Raw genomic sequence first — 26,271 nt, forward strand, 5'->3', positions numbered from 1 at the left:
GCAGCTAACGCAGGGCCTCCGACGTCCCTCTGAGGGTGAAGGTTGCAGCACACGCACCTTCTTCACAGCTCCCACCAGCAGTTCGGAACATTCTGATCGATCCACTGTTATTTGGTTCCAAAAACATTGTTATTGCCACTAATACGGCGTCATCACAAAATACTGCCACGGAATCATCAAATGCATTGAAAAGAAAATGCAAAGATGATAAAGGCGGTGATGACTTCAATTTGTAATCTAGCCTTGATGCATATAACGTGTACACTTGGTCTTGAATCCACTCTACTAAAATTAAATAAGTATGCTGGTGTTTCACAAATATTAAATAGTGTTTAATAAGTAAATACAATTATACTTCAACTGAAACATTGGATTTTCCTTAATAGGATTAGTAATATTTTTTTTACCAGACTTTAAGTATATGAGACAAACTTATCATTCATCACCTTGGAAAAATAAGTCAAGGTTAATCAAAAAAGATAGATTCACTTTAAAAGTCGGGGAATCACTAAGAATTACAGGTAGGAATACAATTCATATTCATTTTCAAAAAGATTTCAAAGATAAAGCTACCCAGATTCACCCATCTTTTGATGAAGGACCAATGCCTTTTCTGAAACCAAGGGTCCCTTAACTTATACTTTATCTGATTGCTCTTGGATAAAACATATCCTTAAAGTTTTTTAAAAGATTTATTTTATCCATTTGAAAGGCACAGTTACTGAGACAGGTAGAGCCAGAGAGAGAGAGAGAGAGAGAGAGAGAGCAAGCGTGCGGTCAGTCTTCCATCCACTGGTTCACTCCCCAAACGACCGCAATGGCCAGAGCTGAGCTGATCCGAAGCCAGGAGCCAGGAGCTTCCTCCTGGTCTCCTATGCGAGTGCAGGGGCCCAAGGACTCGGGCGGCTGTCTTCTGCTGCTCTCCCAGGCCATGCAGAGAGCCGGGCAGGAAGAGGAGCAGCTGGGACACCAAGCGGCACCCACATGGGATGCCAGCGCTGCAGTGTGGGGCTTTACCCCACTGTGTCACAGCACTAGCCCCACCCTTAAAGTTTTACTTAAAATTTCCAGATGTGGGTTCTTTAAAGTGACAAGAATTTAAAGACATGAAGAAAAATTGAACATAAAAATTGGTCAGGATTTTTAAAAAATAATTTTTTTCTGAATTTTTACCATCTTCTTTATTTTACTTCTTTTCCTCCTACACTTAATCTGTCATTGTGTTTGTGTGTGTGTGTGGCTGTTCTTTGCCCAGACTTCCTAAAACATCAGTTATTCAGTTATTTGTGAAACAACCGCAGGAGAGGTGTGGAAAATCACAGCTGACGTTTGCCGAGTCGGCGCGTGGATTGCTGCGGGAGAAGCAGGCAGTGTGGTGCCCGTGGGCAGGAGCGGGGCCACGGGGTCACGTGTGCCGGGATCTGCTCCACAGGGGACAGCGTGTCAGCTGGCCGGGAGGCGAGGGAGGCCCGTTAGGAGGGCGACTCCAAACCCTCATCTCCTTCCTCTTCAAGGTCGCTTCTTCCCCCAGTGTCCTGGGTCTCTGGCTTTCACCTCCATTCCCCAGCCTGACGTGGCTCTTCAGAGTATGTCTCTTAGATTATTGCTAAAACCTCTCCTGGTGTCCCTGCCCCTCCAACCTCCTCCTCCTCAAATCTCGCAAAGGCACAGACAGCTCCACTATTACTGCTGTGCTCAAAAACCATAGCTTTTCTGTGTTAAATTTAGTCTTTACAGAATGACCATGGAGAAACTGGTCGGTTGGTGACAGACTCCTTCCTTCCACCGTCAGATGCACTTGAGGGATGGTGTGTAAAAGGCCCCGCTATCCTGCTGATAAAGAAGAGCAGAGACACCTCTCTCCCCCTCCCCCTCCAGACGAACCGCACAGTCTGGAGGGCGGAGGTGGGAATTCCCCCCACCCCAACCTCCTCTCTAGAGAAATGGAAACAATGTCACCATGATTTTCTACTTGTGACAGTCGCATGCTATCCTTTCTTTCTCCCTCACATCATCTGACACATTGAGCACACAGACATTACAAAATAGCCCTTGTGTTACAGTACGTTCTTATGAAAAGGGCATTCCGGGAGTGTCTACGAGCTGGCTCTTTTATCACATCAAGCTGCCTTTGACAATGAGCACTGAATAGATGATAAGACCAGCTACCAAAACCTCACAGGTTTAAATATTTAAGTCAAAATGCATTTAATGTAATGTTCATTTACTAATCGTGTCTACGTTTCAAAAGGAAAAATGCGAATAATGTAACTCTTACCAAATTTTTCTTTGCTTGTAGTTCAGAAACTTGTAACTCAGCTTTTGTCCTGTCATCTGAATTCACAGGAATCCCATCCAGCTTCTGTAAGTTAGGCAGCCGGAATATGAGCACGTGGCGGTGGAGCATTTTTCTGCAAATCTGGATAAAGTTAAACGTAAGTTATGCCTAGAAAACCTCTCATTTCAAAGATTAACCTTTATAGAGGAAGGAGATTTAGCATAGGCACAAAGATGACAGCCAACAGTTAGTTCATTGCTTTAGGTGCTACAGATACAAGGCTCCCTCGGAGAAGATTTATTTCTCAATTTCTTGTCATGCCAAGTTAAGATAAGAACTTTCTTTTTCATGACTGCATCGTTTAAAGGTACACTGTACTGTTCGCTAACTATAGGCTATCTCAATGCCTGAATAGGGTTATGTTATGAAGGTTCACTGGTCAGCACTGAAGCCCAGAGGGCTGAGCTGCTGCCTGCAATGCTGGCAACCCACATGAAATCAGTCTGAGTCTCAGCTGCTCCACTTCCAGTCCAGCTCCCTGCTAATGCACCTGGGAAAGCAGCAGAGGCTGGCCCAAGCACTTGGGCCCCTGCACTCACATGGGAGACCTGGATAGAGTACCAGGCTCCTGGCTTCAGCTTGGCAGGGGCCTGACTATTACAACTATTTGGCGAGTAAATCAGTGGATCGAAGATCTCTCTCCCTCTCTCTCTCTCTCACTCTCTGTCAGTGTGCCTTTCAATTAAATAAATATTTAAAAAGGAAAAAAAATCTTTTGGGAAGCAGAAGATTTTAAGAGATTAAGTACCAGTAAAAGCACTATACATCAAAACTCTTAAGATGCTGCTAACGCAGTGCTTTATAAACTAGAATTTGTTGATTGATTCAAAAGAACTATTTTTTTGGGGCCGGCGTCATGGCACAGTAGGTTAATCCTCCACCTATGGCACTGGCATCCCAAATGGGTTTCGGTGCTAGTCCTGGCTGCTCCTCTTCCAATCCAGCTCTCTGCTATGGCCTGGGAAAGCTGTGGAAGATGGCCCAAGTCCTTGGACCCCTGCACCCACAAGGGAGACCAGGAAGAAGCTCCTGGCTCCTGGCTTTGGATCAGCACAGCTCTGGCTGTTGTGGCCATTTGTGGAGTGAATCAATGGAAGGAAGACCTTTCTCTCTGTCTCTCCCTCTCACTGTCTGTAACTGTGCCTCTCAAATAAATAAATAAAATCTTTAAAAAATGTTTTTAAAAGTAATTTTCAAAAAACCAAAAGAAGGAAATAATAAAGGGTAGAAGTTAATAAAATAGAGCAAAGAAATAATACTTGAGAAGGCCAAAATATGGTTCTTTAAAGAAAGTAATATGGGACCAATGCTGTGGCATAGCAGGTAAAGTCTCCGCCTGCAGTGCCGGCATCCCATATGGGCGCCAGTTAGTGTGCCGGCTGCTCTTCTTCTGATCCAGCTCTCTGCTATGGCCTGAGAAAGCACCAGAGGATGGCCCAAGTCTTTAGGCCCTTGCACCCATGTGAAAGACTTGGAAGAAGCTCCTGGCTCCTCACTTCGAATGGGCCCAGCTCTTATTTTAAAGATTTATTTATTTGAAAAACAGAGATACTAAGAAAAAAGAGAGAGAGATATCTTCTTATCGGCTCATTCACTCTCAAAATGGCCACAATGGCTGGGGCTGGGCCATGTGGAAGCCAGGAGCTGGGAACTTCATCTGGGTCTCCCACGTGGGTGCAGGGACCCAAGTACTTGGCCCATCTCCCACTGCTTTCCGAGGCACATTGGAGCTGGATCGGAAGTGGGGCAAATGGTACTCATATGGGATGCTGGAATTGCAGTCGACAGCTCAACTCACTAGCCCCCACCCTTACTTTAATTTTTTTAAAGATTTATTAATGTATTTATTTGAAAGGCAGAGACAAAGCAATCTTCAGCACACTGGTTCACTCTCCAAATGGCCGTAATGGCTGTGGCTGGGCCAGGGTGAAGCCAGGAGTGAAGAACTGCATCTTCCATGGCTTTCCTAGGCACATTGGCGGGGAGCTGGACTGGAAGCAGAGCAGCTGGGACTTGAACTGCTGTGGGTTCCGTGTGGGGCGCTCTGATACGGGATGCCAGAAGTGGCAGCTTAACCCACTGTGCCACATGCCAGTTCCCAGCTCATAAGGTTTTCCAGATAAGGCCTAATTATCCTTCAAGGAACACATAAGACTTCTATACAAACTAATCCATAGACTAGAAAAAGAGGGTGAGTTCCCAAGCAAGTTTCATGAGACAAGAACAACCTTGATAGGTTTCAGAATAGTATAAGAAAATAAAATTAGAGGATAATTTTATATATCTTATAGATACAGATAAGCTGCATAAACCATTAAAAAACCTAAAACCTAAATCCTCATTTCTGAGGTCTATTATTGTGCTCCCTTGGCTTTCTCCCCATTTTTTTTAATTTATTTATTTGAAAGTCACAGTTACACACAGAGAGAAAGAGAGGCAGAGAGAGAGAGAGAGAGAGGGAAAGGTCTTCCATCTTCTGGTTCACTCCCCAGATGGCTGCAATGGTCGGAGCTGCACTGATCTGAAGCCAGGAGCCAGGAGCTTATTCTGGGTCTCTCACGTGAGTGCAGGGGCCCAAGGGCTTGGGCCATCTTCCACTGCTTTCCAAGGCCACATCAGAGAGCTAGATCAGAAGAGGAGCAGCCAGGACTCGAACCAGTGCCCATATGGGATGCTAGCACTGCAGGCGGCAGCTCCACTCACTATGCCACAGCGCACGCCCCTCTTCCCAATCTAAGCAGCTATTTTCACCCTTTAAATGTGTTAAGAAATTAAGTAAATAGGATGCTACTCGTTATATTCCCTCAAAGGCTTCAATAGGAAAGGTGGCAAATTTCTCCTAAAATTAATTGATAAACTGAATGCAATTCAATTAAAGTATCAACAATATTCTCACATAACTTCAGAATTTGTTTCCTAAACAACCAGCAACCAAGACAGTGAAGAAAGAGAAAAAACAATGAGAAAGAGGCGAAAAGAATCAGAGGCCTTAATCTGCCATACATCAGGATAATATAAAATATTAGTAATTAACATAGTAGCATATTGGTACAGGGCCTGACTAATAGGCCAATGAACACAATGTAGAATCCTGAAACAGACCTTATACATATACATGCAATAGCAGTTTGCAGTGTAATCAGTTGGCAAGACACTGGTCAATAAATTGGCTAGGCATATGGAAACAGGTAAAATAAACCCCTTGCTCACATGTATATAAAGTATATGTAACTATAAGAAGTTCAAGAGGTAACATACTCACTGGATTGCCATAAATTGTAAGCTCTTTGAGAGAAGAGATAACTTCAAGTTTTTCCAATTCTGTGATATCCTATTCAAAAGTCAATCAACAAGTTAATATTTGGTTGGATCCAACATCTTCAAATATAGACTAATTTGAAATAATTACATGTACGTGTTGGATTGCAGCTAGGTCATGACCAGATATTCGGAAATGCAAATTCCAAATGCAAAGATGACAGTCCAACACGGTGACTGCAAAGATGACAGCCTGACATGGAAAATGGGCCTTCCAGTAGCACTTGCAAGAAAAGACCAAGTATCTCCTCAAAAGTGTTATGATCCAGCCTCGGCCTCAGATTACATTCGGTTCATTTCTCCAGAGTATTGGCTGAGGAGTACGGAAAAGGTGAATCCGGTCTAAACCATTTCAAAGGCACACATTAAAGATCCCTCGATGAATCAAGGAGCCGATACTGAGTGGGGTGCAGGCAGTATATACAGCTGGGAACTATTCCTCGAGTTTAATGATTTGCCTTTCCTGCTGCATGGGGTTATTTATGATTAACATTTATTTAAGAGAGCCAGCCGAACAGAAAGCTCTCATTGGCTGGCTCACTTCCCAAATGCTCATGGTAGCCTAGGGCTGGGCAGGGCTGAGAGCAGGAGGCAGGAACTCAGTCCCGGTCTCCCAATTACTTAAGCCTTTACCACTGTCTACCAGAGTGAGCAATGCTAGTTTACAGTAATACAAATAAGTTATTGATATGCCAATATTTGGAATTACAAGTGAACATATAGCCAATTCATCTAGTAACTATAGAAATATTTATATCTATTTTAGATCATTTGGAAGTGAAATTTGATTCTTTTTAAATGACTGATCCTGTTTTGAGTAAAGGTGGGATTTGAGAAAGCTCTACTGTCTAGTTATTTATAAAGATATTGTGCATTTTTACTCACAGGCATTTCCTATCTGTGGAAGCATGATTGGAAATTGTGGGCATAGGAGAAGTCCTACTTATTTACTCAGATTACACAGACGATACCACTGTTCAATATTAAAATATTCCTAATCAAACTATTGTTCCTATAGAAAATGCTATCATGGAAACACAGTGTTAAATTTGTAGAGGATAATGCCGGTACAAGCTTTTAAAGAGATATGACCACCACTGGGCCAGCGGAAGGGAGGGCTGATGGCTTCTGATTTTAATATATGGTATTTTTTACAGTGGGATGCTACCTTTTACTGACTCACAAAAAAAGTTAGCTGGTGAAAGTTCAGGAATTAGGTGATACAGAGTTTTAGCTATGGTTGAAAAAATTCTACCATGGAAACTGAAAAATATTGCTAAATAGGGATTTTCCCCACAGAGCGCCAGGGATTAAACCCTAACCAGCACAGTGCTTCCAACGGGGCTTCCATTCTGAGTACAGTGTCAGAATGGGCACCTCAAGCAGTCACAGCAGTAGCTCTGGATTGGGGCTTTATTTGGGATAGGAAATGGGGACAGCTTCTTGGAGTCTTTTCCAGTTACAGGTAGCTAGGAGCTACAGGTGATTATTCAGCCATTTAAAAGCAAACAGAAGCCGGCGCCGTGGCTCAATAGGCTAATCCTCCACCTTGCGGCGCCGGCACACCGGGTTCTAGTCCCGGTTGGGGCGCCGGATTCTGTCCCGGTTGCCCCTCTTCCAGGCCAGCTCTCTGCTATGGCCAGGGAGTGCAGTGGAGGATGGCCTAGGTGCTTGGGCCCTGCACCCCATGGGAGACCAGGAAAAGCACCTGGCTCCTGGCTCCTGCCAGGATCAGCGCGGTGCGCCGGCTGCAGCGGCGGCCATTGGAGGGTGAACCAACGGCAAAGGAAGACCTTTCTCTCTCTGTCTCTCTCTCTCACTGTCCACTCTGCCTGTCAAAAAAAAAAAAAAAAAAGCAAACAGAGTGGGCCCAATGCCAGACAGGGGATCATTAGACACAGGGCTCAAATGTGGCTGTGAGGCTGAGTTACGGAACTCATCGTTCAATAGCATCGCTGTGACACCTCCTGCAGAGGCGAGCCTGTCTACTATGCTAAATCCACCTTACTGGACCAATGGCTAAGCCAAGAGCTTCACGCCAGAATCCACGCTCAGGAGTACGCAGTTTCTGTAGGATGCTTCAGTAGGAAAATGAAATTAATGCTGGTGTCAGCTTGCCCATGCTAGAATAAATCTAGAGGCAAAATCCCTCACAGAAGGAAAATCTGAACTGAGAGTTAAGAATTTTGAACAACCTATATTTTCAACATAATTCAAGAGAAACGTCCAACTTGCCCTTATTTTTCCAAGTTCTTTAAATTTTTTTAACATTAAACTTCTTTAAAAATATTTCTTTATTCGTCATAAAGGCAGAGAGAACGGGGGAGTCAGAGGGGAAGAGAGAGAGAACTTCTCCCATCTGTTGGTATGCTCCCCAAGTGCTTAAAACAGCCAGGGCTGGGTCAAGCCAAAGCCAGGAGCTAGGAACTCAGTCTGGGTATTCCATATGGACGGCAGAGACCCAAGTGCTTGAGCCGTTACTGCCACCTACCAGAGTGCACACTGGTAGGAAGCTGGGATCGGAACCAGAGCTGGGACTCGAAGTCAAGCACCTCATTAAGGGACGTGGGCATCCCAAATGGCATCTTAACCGGGGCACCAAACACCTGATCCTGAGTTCAAGTTTCCTGCAGCTTAATGTATGACGCATGAAAGTACTATAATATTAACAGAACACTTTTAAAGACAATTTGATGACAACAGACCACCTCAAGGATAAAAATGAAGAAGGGCACATAATTAAGCGATCAATAACTATCACTCCTTCGTTCAATGATACATGCATAGTCTCCATGCTTTGTCCTACTGATGGTCATTTCCCTATATTAGATTTGATCGTAAATAAACATGACTAAGCGTTGTTCTAAGCTGCTGTGGAGGATATTACTATCTCAGCTGCTCTGGCATGCGTTCAGTCCTCTGACACGGAAAATGGGTGAAGAAATAGGACAGGGACGCTTCTAGGCGAAGCAGGTTACCTGTCTCATCTTCCTGTGAGCATGCTGGTGATTGGACAGCTTGTCCAATACAGCACGTTATTTGTTATGAAGAAACTCTTCATGGGATTCTCTTAACAGGTCTTCCTGGTTAGGGATTGCTTACAATCAATAAACCTAGGACTTGTAGAATGATAAGGCACAGCTCCCTATAAAATGTTGTATTAGCTCAGGTAAAAAGTGGAAATGCTTCATAAACGAAACACTCCTATGCTAAGATCAGCCCACAGAATCTTACATGGAGATCTTATCTTTTACGCTAGGCTAGCCAGTGTGCAAGATGTGGGAAGGATGGCCCTGAGAATCCACTAGATTGAAAGTATTAGCACACTCGGTATCAGGGAAGATCTCTGCTGAGTTCAAGTCTGGCTTGAGAATCCTTTGTATTAGCTCAGTTGCTATCACTGGAAAGATTTCTTACAAAACAGCGTTTTCCTAATTCAGATTTCTTCTGAATAAAGCTTTGGAAAAATCATCACAGCTTTGGCAGGCTTCTCACAGGTCAACATTCAGGTCTGGATAAGCAGTCTTTCTCTGTGTGTGCCTTTCTGAATAAAAGGTTACATAAAAACGGCACTATCTAAGATTTTCTTCTTACCTCGGACTGGGCTTTTATATTATCGCAGAAAAGACTTCCTGAATTCCAGCTAACAGCCACAACCCAGTATTTACTGAGTATCTACTATGAACATGGTATATATGATACATACTATGCCATACATTGATACAAGTATGAATGAGACACACTCCGCCTCTGCCTTTAGGGAGTAGTCCACAGTGCAGTCCCTCCTGGAGGCTGCCTTTGCAGCATGGGCAGAAATAGTAAGGTCGGTAAAAGAGGGAGAGAAGAGAGCAGAACATGGTTATGCTTTCAATTCCCTTTTCAGTGTGCCGTCTCAGGAGCGAACCCACGCAGCCTCAGTTGGAGCAGCGGCCTGAGAGTAGTAGGCTGAATTCTGAGTAGGCAAAGCCACAGCAGGGTGCTATCTAGGGCGAACTTGCGTGAGAAGAGATGCAGTCTTAAAGCCAAGACAAAGTCCGTTACCCAGAGTTGATACAGACACCAGGTAGATCAAGGAACTATGGCACGTTTAACCAACCGGGGCAAGTCGGGAACTGGGACTCAGAAGAGGCCTGGACCAACAAGAGTCCAAGGGAAATGAGATCTGGCAGAGAGGACTGGTGAGAAGAGTTCTAGAATATTTAGAAGTAACTTTCACTAGTGGGTGGCTGCAATGGGTTTGCCCAGTTTATACAAGGGGTCTTCAGAAAGTTCACAGGAAATGCATATTATGAAAACTTATACATGGATTTCAAATTTATGGAACCAAATTAAGTGCTTTCACTCCATTTTCCACAAGCTTTTTGAAGTACCCTCCTAAGTCTAGAAGCAGGGTGGACATCTTTGCATCACAGAATACTTCTATGCCCTGAAATGTACATGATGTATAAACGCCAAATTGGCACAGTAGTAAAATTTTCACTAGTGTGTTTGGAAACTTTATGTTCAGAACATAGGCTTGTAAATCTCAAAACAAACAAACAAAAAATAATGGTACCTGTATTTTATTATATCCTAGGTAGAGTTTCTCTAGTTTTACCAAATGTTGTAATTTGTTCAGCTCTCGCAGTCTGTTTTCCTCCAGATGGAGTGCCAGTAGAGAACTTGGTTTGGCAAAAGCACTATCGTTGAATGACCTGATGCGGTTGTGGTCCACCACCAACTCCTGCAGCACTGCTAAATTGTCAAGCCCTTCAACTTGACTGATCTCATTTCCTAAAAAACAGTAAGTCAGGATACATCAAGGCAGCACAAACGTATCTACCTTTACTTAAATATTTTTTCATCAAATGATTTTTTAAAAGTAGGATATTTTTTAAAAAAGAATATTGGTGAGGGCAAACTGAAATGTAGTCGACAGGAAGGTAACATCATTACCAGATAATGTTTGTTAACGTTGCTCCTTTGTCTTTGGAAGGTCAGGATATGATGCTCACAATGTACTAAACTGACCCCATCTGTCTATCCAGGTATTAAGTGCTAAAATGGTATTGACAAAAGGAAGTGCATAAGTGTTGCAAAAGATATTCTGCCTAAGTGTATCTGAATTTTCTAATAGTATTCATGATGGTTAATTTTAGGTGTCATTTTCACTGAAATAAAGAATTATTTACAAAGCGTGTCTGTGAGGGTGTTTCCAGAGAAGATTAGCAGGTGAGCTGAGCTGAGCAGGTGATAAAGATTGCCTTCAGTCTGGGCAGACATTGTCCAATTGGTTGGGGCACAGAGGATAAATAGAGAAAGTGAATTTATCTTTATTTTTTTAAATTTTTATTTAGTAAATATAAATTTCCAAAGTACAGTTTATGGATTACAATGGCTTCCCACCCCCCATAACTTCCCTCCCACCCGCACCCCTCCCATCTCCCGCTCCCTCTCCCATTCCATTCACATCAAGATTAATTTTCAATTATCTTTATATACAGAAGATCGATTTAGTATATATTAAGTAAAGATTTCATCAGTTTGCACCCACACAGAAAATAAAGTGTAAAATACTGTTTCAGTACTAGTTATAGCATTAATTCACATTGAACAACACATTAAGGACAGAGATCCTACATGAGGAGTAAGTACACAGTGGCTCCTGTTGTTGACTTAACAATTTGACACTCTTGTTTATGGCATTAGTAATCTCCCTAGGCTCTAGTCATGAGTTGCCAAGGCTATGGAAGCCTTTTGAGTTCGCTGACTCTAATCTTAGTTAGACAAGGTCATAGTCAAAGTGGAAGTTCTTTCCTCCCTTCAGAGAAAGGTACCTCCTTCTTTGATGGCCTGTTCTTTCTACTGGGATCTCACTCGCAGAGATCTTTCATTAAGGTTTAGGTTTTTATTTATTTATTTATTTATTTATTTATTTATTTATTTATTTATTTTTTGCCAGAGTGTCTTGGCTTTCCATGCCTAAAATACTCTCATGGGCTCTTCAGCCAGATCCGAATGCCTTAAGGGCTGATTCTGAGGCCAGAGTGCTATTTAGGACATCTGCCATTCTATGAGTCTGCTGTGTATCCCACTTCCCATGATGGATTGATTGTTCTCTCCCTTTCTGATTCTATCAGTTAGTATTAGCAGACACTAGTCTTATTTGTGTGATCCCTTTGACTCTTAGACCTATCAGTATGATCAATTGTGAACTGAAATTGATCACTTGGACTAGTGAGATGGCACTGGTACATGCTACCTTGATGGGATTGTATTGGAATCCCCTGGCACATTTCTCACTCCACCATTTGGGGCAAGTCCGATTGAGCATGTCTCAAATTGTACATCTCCTCCCTCTCTTATTCTCACTCTTATATTTAACAGGGATCACTTTTCAGTTAAATTTAAACACCTAAGAATAATTGTGTGTTGATTACAGAGTTCAACCAATAGTATTAACTAGAACAAAAAAAATACTAAAAGGGATAAAGTATTAAATTGTACATCAACAGTCAGGACAAGGGCTGATCAAGTCACTGTTTCTCATAGTGTCCATTTCACTTCAACAGGTTTCCTTTTTGGTGCTTGGTTAATTGTCACCGATCAGGGAGAACATATGATATTTGTCCCTTTGGGACTGGCTTAATTCACTCAGCATGATGTTTTCCAGATTCCTCCATTTTGTTGCAAATGACTGGATTTCATTGTTTTTGACTGCTGTATAGTATTCTATTGAGTACATGTCCCATAATTTCTTTATCCAGTCTACTGTTGATGGGCATTTGGGTTGATTCCAGGTTTTAGCTATTGTGAATTGAGCTGCAATAAACATTAATGTGCAGACTGCTTTTTTGTTTGCCAATTTAATTTCCTTTGGGTAAATTCCAAGGAGTGGGATGGCTGGGTTGTATGGTAGGGTTATATTCAGGTTTCTGAGGAATCTCCAGACTGACTTCCACAGTGGCTTTACCAGTTTGCATTCCCACCAACAGTGGGTTAGTGTCCCTTTTTCCCCACATCCTCGCCAGCATCTGTTGTTGGTAGATTTCTGAATGTGAGCCATTCTAACTGGGGTGAGATGAAACCTCATTGTGGTTTTGATTTGCATTTCTTTTTAAAAAAGATTTATTTACTTGAAAGGCACAGAGAGAGGGAGACACAGTGCACACACACACACAAAGGGAAAGGGTGAGAGACAGAGCGAGAGCGAGAGCAAGAGAGAGAGAGAGAGATTCCATCCGCTGGTTCATTCCCCAAATGGCTGCAAAGGCCAGGCTGGGCCAGGCCAAGGCCAAAGTCCGTACTCCATCTGGGTATCCCATATGGGTGCAGGGGCCCAAGCACTTGGGCCATCTTCCACGGGTTTCCCATGTGCATTAGTAGGGAGCTGGATTGGAAGTGAAGCAGCTGGGACCTGAACAGGTGCTCACATGAGATGCCAGCACATGGTGGCTTTATCCGCTATGCCACAGCACTGGCTCCTGAACTGACCTCTTCTTGGCGAGTTGGGATAGATTCTTTTTCTGCTCTCTTGGACATCATAACTCCAGTTTGTTCAGCCTTGAGACTCCAGGACTTACACCAGGGCATCCCAGGATATCAGGCTTTTGACATCAGACTGAGAGTTACACTGTTGGCTTCCCTGGTTCTGAGGACTTTGAACTTGGACTGAGCCACACTACTGGCAACCCAGGGTTTCCAGCCCACGGATGGCCTATTGTGGGTCTTCTCCATGCGACAATATGTGATCCAATTCCCTTAAGAATTGCCACCTCCCCCCCCCCATTCTCTCTCTCTCTCTATATATATATATATAGTGTATATATATAATAAATGTATCTAATTATTTCTTAAATTAATTTATTATACAGTTGTACTCCCTTATCTGGGTTGCATTTCTGTGGTTTCGGTTATCATCAGTCAAGATCCAAAAGTATTAAAGGAAATAAATCCCAGAAGTAAACAATTCGTGAGTTTTGAGTTGCATGCTATTCTGAGTAGCATGGCACCACTTCACTCCACCCTGCTCTGGCTAGCCTGGGATGTGACTCATCCATTTGTCCAGCATATCCAGTCACCTAGGAGCTATCTCAGTTATCAGATTAACTGTGAGGGCACCACAGTGCTGGTATTCAAGTGATCCTCATTTTGCTGATTAAGTCTTTAAAATTTTAAACTCTTAATAACTTGAGTCCTTTCTACTGAAGAAATCAGTTGCTTTATAAATATTAACAATAACTTACATGAGAAGAGGACTCTTGAGTTCACAAAATGCTTTTATATATATTTTCTATTACAGTTGGAAAATATGACAGAGAAAGTTCTCTCTTTTTAATAACAAGAAAGCTGAGAGACAAACCAACTTGCTCAAAGAGGTAACAATGGCGATACCAGGCTCGATGCAGACTTGTGTGCCAGACACAGCTTCCATCCAGTATCCACCCTTCTTGTTTACTGCAGTCTGAATTGTGTCTCCCCGACCCTCACTAAAGTCCTAACCTCCAATGGCTGAGAAGTGATAAGTATTTAATGAAGTAATGAGGTTAAACGAGGTCTTTGGGGTGAGCCCCAGTTCAATATGACTGGTACCCTTCTAAGAAGGTGTGGTTAGGACAGACACAACAGAGAGAAGACCACGTGGAGATACAGAGGCCGTATACACCTGCAGAGAGGTCCTTAGAAGTCACCAACCCCACCAAGAACTTGACCTTGGACTTCCAGCATCTAGGATGTGGGGACTGATTTCAGTTGCTTAAGCCCCCCAGTCTGTGGCACTTTGTTATGGCAGCTCTAGCAAGCAAATATATTGCTGAACACACAATCTGGAATTCTTCTCCTTGAAATTTAACATATATCATTGAAATTAACATGTCAATGACTGTTAAAATGTGTCAATATTTTATGTTCATTTCACTAGGAAAGAAAAACCCACATCAGATAAATTATGACATTCCATCTATTAATACACAATCAGATTTCAGACATGTTGAAATATAACGAGTGTTTCAGAGTTGATGAAATATGGTAAATCTACATTATTTTGTTCTAGTTCTTATAGAAATCAATTATACAATCTTCAATTAAGTTACCCACAGAACTAAATCACACTTTGAAAATTACTAATGCCTTACCTATAAATGAAAAAGTTTATTAATGCCATATTGAAAACAATGATTTAACTGTGTTAATACATTTTTTTTCATGAAATGTTACATTTAGGATATCATTTTAAATATTTTAAATATATTAAAAGCCATATGGAATAGCTTCAAGTACTGAAAAGGGTATACAATAGCATATTCTTAGCTACCATTCATTTTATTTATTTATGTATGTATTTATTTTTATAGAAAACTTTTACTTAATAAATATAAATTTCAAAAGTACAACTTTTAGATTATGGCAGTTCTTCCACCCATAACTACCCTCCCACCCGCAAACCATCCCATCTCCTACTCCTTCTCCCATCCCATTCTTCATTAAGATTTATTTTTAATTATCTTTATATACAGAAGATTAACTCTATACTAAGTAAAGATTTTAACAGTTTGCACCTGCACAGGCACACAAAGTATAAAGTACTGTTTGAGTACTAGTTTTACCATTAATTCTCATAGTACATAAGGACAGAGGTCCTACATAGGGAGCAAGTGCACAGTGACTCCTGTTGTAGATTTAAACAATTGACACTCTTATTTATGACATCAGTAATCACCCGAGGCTCTTGTCGTGAGTTGCCAAGGCTATGGAAGCCTCTTGAGTCCACAAACTCCGACCTTATTTATTTAAGGCCATAATCAAAGTGGAAGTTCTCTCCTCCCTTCAGAGAAAGGTACCTCCTTCTTTGATGGCCCCTTCTTCCCACCAGGATCTCACTCACAGACTTTCATTTAGGTCATTTTTTGCCATAGTGTCTTGGCTTTCCATGCCTAAAACACTCTCAAGCTCCCATTCATTTTAAAATGCTCATTAAACAAACTTAAGAAACTCAAACAATTATCCTAAATGTGATTTCAGAGATGTTACACTCCATAATTCATAGCATTTATCACTATTCAAAAAGCTCTTGCTAATTCAATTAGTTAAATGTTGAGAAAATTTGAAACAGACCTCACAGGGATAGGCAGTTTGGCTATGATTTTTTTTCCTGTTTGTTTGTTTTGGTATGTCCATGTATCTTTTTCAAAGATCTGTCATACTTTCTAAAGACTTATAATTCCTATCTTTTGTCAACCATAGCCAGTCTAAATTTCTCTCCCTGGCATTCCATAATCTGGCATTTCTCTACATTAAACATTTTTAAATTGTATTTTTAAAACTTTGAGAGACAGAGAGAGTGTTTCATTTGCTGGTTCACTCCCCAGATGCCTGCAATGGCTGAGGCGGACCCAGCACTTCAGCTGAGAGCCAGGAACGCAATCTAGGTCTGCGACGTGGGGACAGAAACTCAATGACTTGAGCCATCACTGCTGTCTCCTAAGGCCTGCATTGACAGGAAGCGGGAGTCACAGCCAGAGCTGGGAACTGAACCCAGGCACTCTGATGTGGGACACAGGTGTCTTAACCTTTAGGCAAAACATCCACTCCATCCTTCTCTACATTTTCAACTCAACTCACTGCTATTCCACAACATTTCAAAAGGTTTCTATACAGAAACGAGGTCTACCCAAAGCTAAACTAAATAAAATGGATACTTTATGTATTAAAATGAACATTTCCTATCAAGCTGACCGTGTTTACGGGCTCCACAGCTCTGTCAGAGAACCGCACAGCCTTGGTTCTCATCAGGTCGGGTCCATACACACCACAAGCATGCTGTGGCTCTCCCTCCTCCCTCCGCTGGCAAAGCTCTCAGTAATGCTCACCTCCATCCCATCAGTCCTTCAAAGATTCGTAGATACACAGAGGAATGAACCTTTCAATGTTTATTTTCTCTAAGTTTCTGTTGCACTTAAGTTAGCAACACAGCAAAACTTAATTCATCCTTGTCTCAGTACATTTCTACTATTTGAGATTAAAGATCTCAACGATCTATAATTACAATATGGTACTTCCATATCTTTCACAGTACTTATCACAATTCCAGGTTTACTAAATACTTATCAATTACTCACTCGTTACTTAGCATTTTTTAAGTTGAATATGATTTCAAAGTAAATTATGATGTGATTCTGAATATAACCTAACAATGTTGTATTTTTCTTCAAAATTTTTTTGAAAATATGTAAATAATCCAGGAAAACTCATTTGTGATTTTTAACATTTTTTTTTATCAATACACCTGTTTGAATAAATGTTGAGGCTTATAGTTGCTTATCAAAGCTGGATAATAATCAAGCAGTTTTAATAAAAAAAGACTTAGACATTGACAGTGTTTCTACTTACCCTGTAGAAAGAGGTATTTTAAATTTCTTAGTCTGTTAACTTGTAGTTGGATTAAATTACAAATTCCATTGTAACCCAAATGAAGAACTTCTAGACTGTGCATCATGGGAGGCAAATGTTCGCCGCCTATTGTATCTCTGAAACACAGGGAAGTTTGAGGCCATAGTATGTAGTCTGTATTTTATAAAGGCACAAAAAACCCAGAAATGTTCTTAACTGTAAAAAATGGAATGAAAGTGTCCTGGCTTGGGTATGTAACATATGCACACACACACACACACGCAGGCGTGCACACACAGCACATACATACATATTTATGTATCTTTATGTTCTATCAAAATCATGTAGCGTAGGGAGGCAGGCATTTGGCCTGGTGGTTAAGACACATATACCCCACATCAGAGTGCTTGGGTTTAAGTACTGGTTCCACTCTAGATGTCAGCTTCCTGCTAAGGTGCACTCTGAGGCAACAGTAATGACTCAAGTATTTGGGTTCCTGCTATGGGAGACTGGGACTGATTCAGTACCAGTCATTGTAGACATGTGGGGAGTGACCAGTGGGTGGGTGCTTGCTTGCTCAGTCTCTCTCTCTCTCCCTCTCTCAGATCAATAAATAAAAATTAAAGAAAATGTGCGGGGAGGTGGAAGGTATGTTCTTATCTCTTTAATTTTTTTAATTTTTTTTCTGATACTGTATTTCTTTCATGTTAATGTACTATGTATGCCAAGAGAACAGATTCAATGTGGTTCATAGGCACAGTTCTAAGAATACAGCATTTCTTTCTTCCCTCTCATTCTTTCTCTTTTTTTCTCTCTCTCTCTCTTCCTTTCCTTGCTTCCTTTTTAGTTTTTGAGATAACATATTTTTAATTAACATTACAGTCAAAAACTTAATGTTCCAGTAAATAAAGAGATAAACCAATAAAAAGCAGTAATATAGGAAAGGGCTATAAACAATAATCAACTGGAAGCTGAACATTTCACCCCTATACAGTAAATTTTAAAATAATCACAGATCATTAAAGCTACAGTAGAACATTCTCAACCATTGGCTTGACAAACACAAAACAAAGTTAGACAGAAATATATTTGCAACAATACTGATACTCACAGGCATTTCTTTCTCTTTTTTTTCATTTTTGTTTTTGTCTTCTGATTTTTTTATCATTTCTATTGGTGCTACAGCATTAAGTGACCAAATAATTTGGAAATAAAGACAAATGTTAAAAGAAGCCCAAGTTGAAGATGACCCAAGTCCTTGGGTCCCTGCACCCACATGAGAGACCCAGATGACGCTCCTGGCTTCAGCCTGGCCCAGCCCCGGCCACTGCAGCCATGTGGGGAGTGAACCAGTGGATGAAAGATTTCTCTCTCTCTCTGTCTCATCCTCTCCTTTTGTAATTCTGTCTTTCAGATAAATAACTAATTTTTTTTTTTTAAATAAAAAGACGAAGCCCAAGTAGAGAGTTCCTGTGGGTTGATGAACGTGTTCTGGAACTACATAGTGGTAATGGTTGCACAAGTCTGTGAAAATCACTAAATTGTACACAAACAGCAAATTTTATGGTATGTGAATTGCATCCCAATTTTCAAAAAGAAACTCAAGGTCATAAACATAAGGATTCTTGTTTGTTTGTTTTTTTTTTTTACTTTTTTCTTTATTTACAAAATAGGTATGAAATAGAAGACATGGCAAAACAATGACAAAGGAATATTTTGGGTTGATTCATGAAGTTTATTACTGGCATATAGCTATTAAATAATCATTGAAATAAGCTAAGTATGTCCTCTGTAACATGTCACTACTGTCATTAGTATGACTAACTGCTTTTTAAATTCCCAACTAAAATTATTTACAGTTAAAAAAAGAGTACCTGTTCATTTTTGAAGTTCCATGCTGCCCATAGCCACTCGAGGCCACTTTCTGGTAGAGCAACTGTCTGTTGCTTAAGTGAGTCTGAGGCTTTACTCTGGGCATGATTGATTCAATATGGTTATAGTTGAGGCATAAAACCTAGAGAAAGAATCTTATTAATAGGACATCCTAGAAACTATTTAAAATGGCATACTTAGGGGCCAGCACTGTGGCCTAGCAGGTAAAGCCACCGCCTGTGGCACCGGCATTCCATATGGACACCAGTTTGTGTCCCTGATGCTCCACTTCCAATCCAGCTCCCTGCTAATGCACCTGGGAAAGCAGTGGAGGATGGCTCAAGTGCCTGGGCCCCTGCGCCCATGTGGGAGACCTGGAAGAAGCTCCTGGCTTCAGACTGGCCCAGCTCCAGCTGTCGGCCACTTGGGGAAGGAATCAAGCAGATGGAAGACCTCTCTCTTTCTCTGTCTCTCTGTAACTCTGCCTTTCAAGTAAATAAATAAATTATTAAAATAAAAAGGCATAGATAAAACTTGGAATATACATGTTAGTACTAGATTTATATTCCAAATTATTTGTTTTTGTTTTGTTTTGTTTTGTTTTTCTTTTTTGACAGGCAGTGTGGACAGTGAGAGAGAGAGAGACAGAGAGACAGAGAGAAAGGTCTTCCTTTTGCCGTTGGTTCACCCTCCAATGGCGCTGATCTGAAGCCAGGAGCCAGGTGCTTCTCCTGGTCTCCCATGCAGGTGCAGGGCCCAAGGACCTGAGCCATTCTCCACTGCACTCCTGGGCCACAGCAGAAAGCTGGCCTGGAAGAGGAAGCGCCCTGACTGGGACTAGAACCCGGTGTGCAGGTGCCGCAGGTGGAGGATTAGCCTATTGAGCCATGGTGCTGACCCCAAATTATTTGTATTTAGTTTTTTTTTTTTTTTTTTTTTTTTGACAGGCAGAGTGGACAGTGAGAGAGAGAGACAGAGACAAAAGGTCTTCCTTTGCCGTTGGTTCACCCTCCAATGGCTGCCGCGGCCAGCGTGCTGCGCTGATCCGATGGCAGGAGCCAGGTACTTTTCCTGGTCTCCCATGGGGTGCAGAGCCCAAGGACCTGGGCCATCCTCCACTGCACTCCCTGGCCACAGCAGAGAGCTGGCCTGGAAGAGGGGCAACCGGGACAGAATCCGGTGCCCCGACCGGGACTAGAACCCGGTGTGCCGGCGCCGCAAGGCGGAGGATTAGCCTAGTGAGCCGCGGCGCCGGCCTGTATTTAGTTTTAACTTTTATTTATTTATATGGAAGTCAGACAGAAAGAGAAAAAAAGAAACAGGCAGACAGAGGTCTCCCTCCTGTGTGCTGACTACCCAAATGCCTGCAACAACTGCGGCGAGGCTGTGCCAAAGCCCGGGCCTGGGAACTCAGTTCCGTGCACTCACACGGCTGGCAAGGACCCAGCTACTTAAGTCATTACTGCTGCCGCCACGGTGCACATTAGGATGGAATCAGAAACACACGCTGGGACTGGAACCCTGGCACTACAACGCAGGATGCTAGCAACCTACGAGGTATCTTGATGACTATTCCAAATGCTCACCTCTGGATTTAGTATTGAATGTGTGTGGGGGGGGTCATCTGACATGCTGGGACATTACAGTACTTCAAATAAAATAATGGAGACCCTAGAGAGCTTCTAAGCTTTCTCAATCTGCACTCCCGCCATGGCTAATAACTCCTTAGAGACGGCTGTTTTCCTTCATTCAAAAAGCCTTAGTGCACAGCCGAGTTCAGGCAGTAGGAAAGGAGGGAATGAGGCTGCTTCAAGAAACAGAGCCCTCAGGGCTGTCATTGTGGTGCAGCGGGTAAAGCCACCACCTGCAGTGCCAGCATCCATATGGACACCGGTTCTAGGCCTGGCTGCTCCTCTTCCCATCCAGCTCTCTGCTATGGCCTGGGAAAGCAGTAGAAGATGGCCCAAGTGCTTGGGACCCTGCACCCACATGGGAGACCCAGAAGAAGCTCCTGGCTCCTGGCTTCAGATCAGCTCCAGCCATTGCAGTCATCTGGGGAGTGAACCAGCAGATGGACGACTGCTCTCTCTCTCTCTCTGCCTCTCCTTCTCTTTGTGTAACTCTGACTTTCAAATAAACAAATAAATCTTAAAAAAACAACAGAGCCCTCAGCTTCGTTCCATGCCTGCGCTCCATCAGAAGCAGCTTTCTAGCCCAGCTCCCGCTTCAGAGTAAGTCCTGCAGAGAGCCGAGGTCAGACCAAAATATCTCCGGAAGGAAATACATTTTCCTGCTTCATTCAGAACAAAACCAAACCCTTTAGGAATAATTTCCCTACTTTAGTAATATGAAAAAATATATTTAAGCCAAAGTGAAGGAGGTTACAACTCGCGCTGAGAACCTGGGAAGGAGGAAAGGGTTGGGAGCGGCTCACCTTCACGCTGGGCAGGTAGACTAACCCGCTGAAGGAGGTCAGGTTATTGTTCTGCAGATTCACGCTGCACACACTTCTGAACTGGTCCACTGGAATCAGATCCACAGTCCTGAGTTCAGACAAAGCAGACAGAGTTATGGAAAATAATAACCGAGAAACCAAAATAGTAACTAATACGCCACAAAATATAAACCAAAGTCAAGTTTCTTCACATACAACTTCCAAAGGCACCTTTAAAAGGTCTTGTATGACAAACATGGGAAGAATAACTGCCTGAGTGTAAAATGTTTGGGGCAGATGATGGACAAATGCATATTTTTCTCGAGCTCATGTTTAAGAAAATGACAGAATTTGATTGCTTTCTAAAATATATCTGTTATCAGATAAATGTGCCACCACTGTAGAAGAAACTTATAAAATAACACATCTCATTTTTTTATAAATTCATATATATGAAATTGTTGGGAATGAAATGATATGGTAAGTCATAAGTCCAGACTGTAAACCTCACTGGATAAATGTGAGCTTTGTTATTTCTGAAATGTCAGGAAGAGATTAGGAATCAGAAAAGAAAAGGAAACAGCATCTGAAGTCTTTGAAAAGAGACTTTTCGGGGTGGGGGGTGTTCTGAAAATTTATTGACATCCCATTCATGTGATGTCTTGCTAATTACACAGAATGCTTGATTCCTAGAGCCTGCTAACAGAGCTGCTCTGCCTTCACCCAGCCTTGACAAAGAGGAGCACATGGCTAGCTCACTGCTCTCTAACCATTTCTTCAATCCTGAGCCTGAAGTCACATGACATATTTTTATCCAATAAAAATCCTTCGTTCAACATATTTCCATTAATATTTCCTAAGTGCAGATGACGTGTTTGGAAAGGCTACAAAAAGGTGGAAGAAACTCTGCTCTCAAGAATTAGAAGTGGGATTCAGGAAACGTAAAGCAAGAAGGAAAATTGTGACCACAGTCAGGTATGCTTGTGTTTTAGGAAAAAGAGTTCAAGCTTTTGAGGAAGTTGCTGTGGTAGAGGATGACAGCACAGACGAGGAAGAACTTGAGATGAGACCTGGAGGATCTCTAAGTGTTTGTCAGGCAAATTAGGAAAGAGCTCCAGGCAGTGCAAGAGGCACAAACAAAGGCAGTGGCTTGAAACAGCACCTTCTAATTGAGATCGAGGAACTAGAGTATTTCAGAATTTCTAAGCTATGATGAGTCACGGGCAGAGAAGGTCGATTCCATGAGGTGAGAACTGCTCCAGCCACACAGAGGGACTTTAAACTGTTCCAGTGTACACAAGGACAGCCACGCACACGCTGGGAACAGAAGTCATCGGGAAACTTGCGCTTTACAGAGCAGCACGGGCAGGAGGTGGTGTTTAGGGAAGCCTTATGTGAGGCAAACAGCACAAAGATCACCAAGAGCGTTTCTAAAATAGTTCATTGCCTAACCTAGGCCACAGCAGTGACGGTGGAAACAGAGAGGAATTATGAGGCATACTTAGAATACAGACTCTGTAGAACTTGGTGATGAATTGAAACTGGAGGACAAAGGACAGAAAGCAATGACTCCGATTTTCCTTAGACTGCTTTGGCTTGGGAACAACAGGTAGGTGTCACCTCCTAGAGAGCAATTTAGGTGAAGATTAACAATTATAAATTTGGGGATTAATGGCATAAGTTAAAACTATGAGGGCTGGTGCTATGGTGTAGCAGGTAAAGCCGCCACCTGCAGTGCCAGCACCCCATATGGGCATCGGTTCAAGTCTCGGCTGCTCCACTTCCTAACCAGCTCTCTGTTATGGCCTGGGAAAGCAGTGGAAGATGGACCACGGCTGGGTCCCTGTACCCATGTGGGAGACCTGGAGGAAGCTCCCGGCTCCTGGCTTCAGATTGGCACAGCTCTGGTCATGGCGGCCATTTGGGGAGTGAACCATCAGATGGAAGACCTCTCTCTCTCTCTCTCTCTCTCTCTCTGTAACTCTGCCTTTCAAATAAATAGATAAATCTTAAAAAAAAAAAAAAAAAAAAAAAACTATGGCTAAAGGTAAGTCTACCCATGAAGAGTACCAAATTTTAAAAAGATGAGAGAAATGGGCTGGCGCCGCGGCTCACTAGGCTAATCCTCCGCCTAGCGGTGCCGGCACACCTGGTTCTAGTCCAGGCTGGGGCGCCGGATTCTGTCCCGGTTGCCCCTCTTCCAGGCCAGCTCTCTGCTGTGGCCAGGGAGTGCAGTGGAGGATGGCCCAGGTGCTTGGGCCCTGCACCCCATGGGAGACCAGGAAAAGCACCTGGCTCCTGGCTCCTGCCATCGGATCAGCGTGGTGCGCAGGCCGCAGTGCGCCGGCCGCGGCGGCCATTGGAGGGTGAACCAACAGCAAAGGAAGACCTTTCTCGCTGTCTCTCTCTCTCACTGTCCACTCTGCCTGTCAAAAAAAAAAAAGATGAGAGAAATGGAGAAGGAATTATAAGAGAAAAGTTAGAGAAGGGAACAAAAGAGGAGAATAAAATTCAGAAAGTAAGAAAACCAAGGAAGCTCACAGGAAAATCAATACCTGAAATAGCAGGATGTGCGGGGTGGAGAAGGAGGTAAATTCAAGAAGTGGGGTACATTCTCACAGGCCTCAGGGGGGACAAGGTAGATGAGAACTAACCACCGTCCACAGGGTGTGCTCACCGGGAGTGTGGAGGTGCCAAGAGGAGAATAATATCAGAGGAACAGCAGCAGTGAAGGGGACACGGCATTGGAGGGGATTACACTGATAGGATACAAGAGCAAACCAAGTATGTCCTAAGTTCAAAAATGTGCTTGTAACATAAAAGAGAAGCACAAAACCAGAGAAAGACATTGATAACAACAATTATTTATTTTTTGAGAGGCAGAAAAACAGAGAGAGAGAGACAGGCAGACAGACAGGGAGGGAGGGCTTTTATTCATTGGTTTACTCCCCAGATGCCTGCAAAGTCCAGAGTTGGGCAGAGCCAGGACAGGGACAAGGCCAGGAGAGGGGAATACAACCCAGGATTCCCACATGCGCGGCAGGAGCCCCATTCCTTGAGCTACCGCTGTTGCCTCCCAGGGTCTGCACTGGCTGGATGTGGAGTCAGGAGCCAGAGCCCAGAAGCAAACCCAGGCAAACAGCTGTGCTTAAGGCTCACTTCCTGGTGATGTTTTTAATCACTCTCTGTTAATGAGAATTATTAATGCATTTCAAATAACGGTAAAGTTACCATGAGATCTTAAAGTAGAGCAGATGATATTACAAATTGTTGGTTTCATTTAGATAAGAGGTACTATTGGGGACAGGTGTTCGGCACAGTAGTTGACACCACTTGGGATGTCCACCTCCTGTATTACAGGTTCAAGTTCCAGCTCTGCTCTGATGGCAGCTTCCCGCTCATGTGCACCCTGGGAGGCAGCAGAAGATGGCTCAAGTGCTTGGGTCCCTGCCACCCACAGAGGAGCCCCAGAGCGAATTCTCTGCTCCCGCTCTGGCCCAGCCTTGACCATTGTAGGCATTTGGGGGGTGAGCCAGTGGATGACAGACTTCCGTCTGTCTGTATCTCTGCCTTTCACACAAATAAAGTAAGTTAAAAAAATGTACAAGTGTATGAACTTCAGAAAATGACAATAATAATTACATTTTAATTACGATGTTAAAAGCATAAATAAAATGATTGTGTGTGAGGAGACACGGCCACCCTGATTTGAACATTATTCAATGTATACATGTATGAAAACATTACATGGTACCACATAAATATGTTCAATTTAATCTTTCAATTAAAAAAAGAAAAAGTAAGTGAAAATAAAATGACTGCACCTGATAGATGATGAAGTCCAATTTAATTCTTGCATCTGGATGAAGTTTGAATGTCCTTGTCGTTCTGCAATCATGTCAGAAGTGAGTCTGCCACCAAACAAATCCTTTGCACACTCGGTCTCTAGCTGATCCTATGTGAAGACAGTTAGACAGTGATGTCCTCTCTTACAGATGACAGAGCCACAGTCACTGTCTGGCCCCAGGCAATTTCTCTCTATCCCACCTACTAAGTACAGCTGAACCTCCTGCACAAAACAGATACTAAAAATCCATAGTTCTGACTGTTCTATTTCCCGTCCAGCTGCCTGCTAACGCTCTTGAGAAGCAACAGAGGATGGCTCAAGTGCCCAAGTTCTTGCCACTCACAAGGGAGATCTGGATGGAGTTCTCGACCTGGTTTCAGCCTGGCCCAGCCCTGTCTGCTATGGCCATCTGGGGCGTGAACCAGCAGATGACAGGTCTCTTTCTCTCTCTGTCTGTCTCTGTCACTCTGCCTTTGAAAGAAATAAAGCTTTTTTACTTATTTTACATAGGAACTCTGAAAGCTGCTATGGAGAACAGACCTTCAAGGGACCTTCAGTATTTAAAAGGACACCTGGATTTTCTTTTTACTTTTTGCCTCACATATTCCTGATTGGTTTCTGGAAAAGTCAGGAACCCAGAAATGTCAACAGAGAAAACAAAAAGTCCAAAAAAAAAAAAAAAAAAAAAAATCCTGCTTTCCCTAGTCAAATGATCACAAACAGGGAGCCCCAGAGAGATAAGACTTTCAGACAGTAACAGGTCTGCTCCAGCTACACTCCAGACTAAATCGTGGTTCCACCCACCCTGTGAGTCCCACTGCGGGCTTGGCATCTCCAGTCAGAGGAGCTACTATGGCCCAAGAGTCAGTGTGTCTAACACTAATCATCTTATTCCCCCAAACCACTTTTTTTTTTTCCTATTTTCAATTTCTGCCATGATATCTTTTACTGACAGACTCAAACCTTCAAGAGATCTTTTACTCTGCCTTTCCCATGTGCTTCAAAGCCTATAAGTTGGCAAAATTCTGTTAATTCTCCCCGGCACTGCTCCTACCTTTCAGGCGGCTGTTTCTAAAGCTACTTCCCCCTCGTTCA

General features: G+C 42.7%; 1 protein-coding gene across 7 annotated transcripts in view; it reads right to left on the bottom strand.

Annotated features, from left to right (window-relative positions):
- The window catches only part of LRRC9 (leucine rich repeat containing 9), a 110,427-nt gene that overhangs the window by 8,433 nt on the left and 75,723 nt on the right, over positions 1-26,271 (bottom strand). For all 7 annotated transcript variants that reach the window (XM_051826377.2, XM_051826379.2, XM_008271862.4 and 4 more), the window contains 7 exons: positions 25,154-25,284; positions 21,330-21,438; positions 18,898-19,037; positions 17,024-17,160; positions 10,212-10,429; positions 5,601-5,669; positions 2,279-2,419 (listed from right to left, as the gene is read on the bottom strand). In XM_051826377.2, the coding sequence (XP_051682337.2) occupies positions 2,279-2,419; positions 5,601-5,669; positions 10,212-10,429; positions 17,024-17,160; positions 18,898-19,037; positions 21,330-21,438; positions 25,154-25,284 (945 nt within the window). The remainder of the gene's footprint in view (positions 1-2,278; positions 2,420-5,600; positions 5,670-10,211; positions 10,430-17,023; positions 17,161-18,897; positions 19,038-21,329; positions 21,439-25,153; positions 25,285-26,271) is intronic.

This window comes from Oryctolagus cuniculus, chromosome 20, assembly GCF_964237555.1.
Source record: "Oryctolagus cuniculus chromosome 20, mOryCun1.1, whole genome shotgun sequence".
Taxonomy (NCBI): domain Eukaryota; kingdom Metazoa; phylum Chordata; class Mammalia; order Lagomorpha; family Leporidae; genus Oryctolagus; species Oryctolagus cuniculus.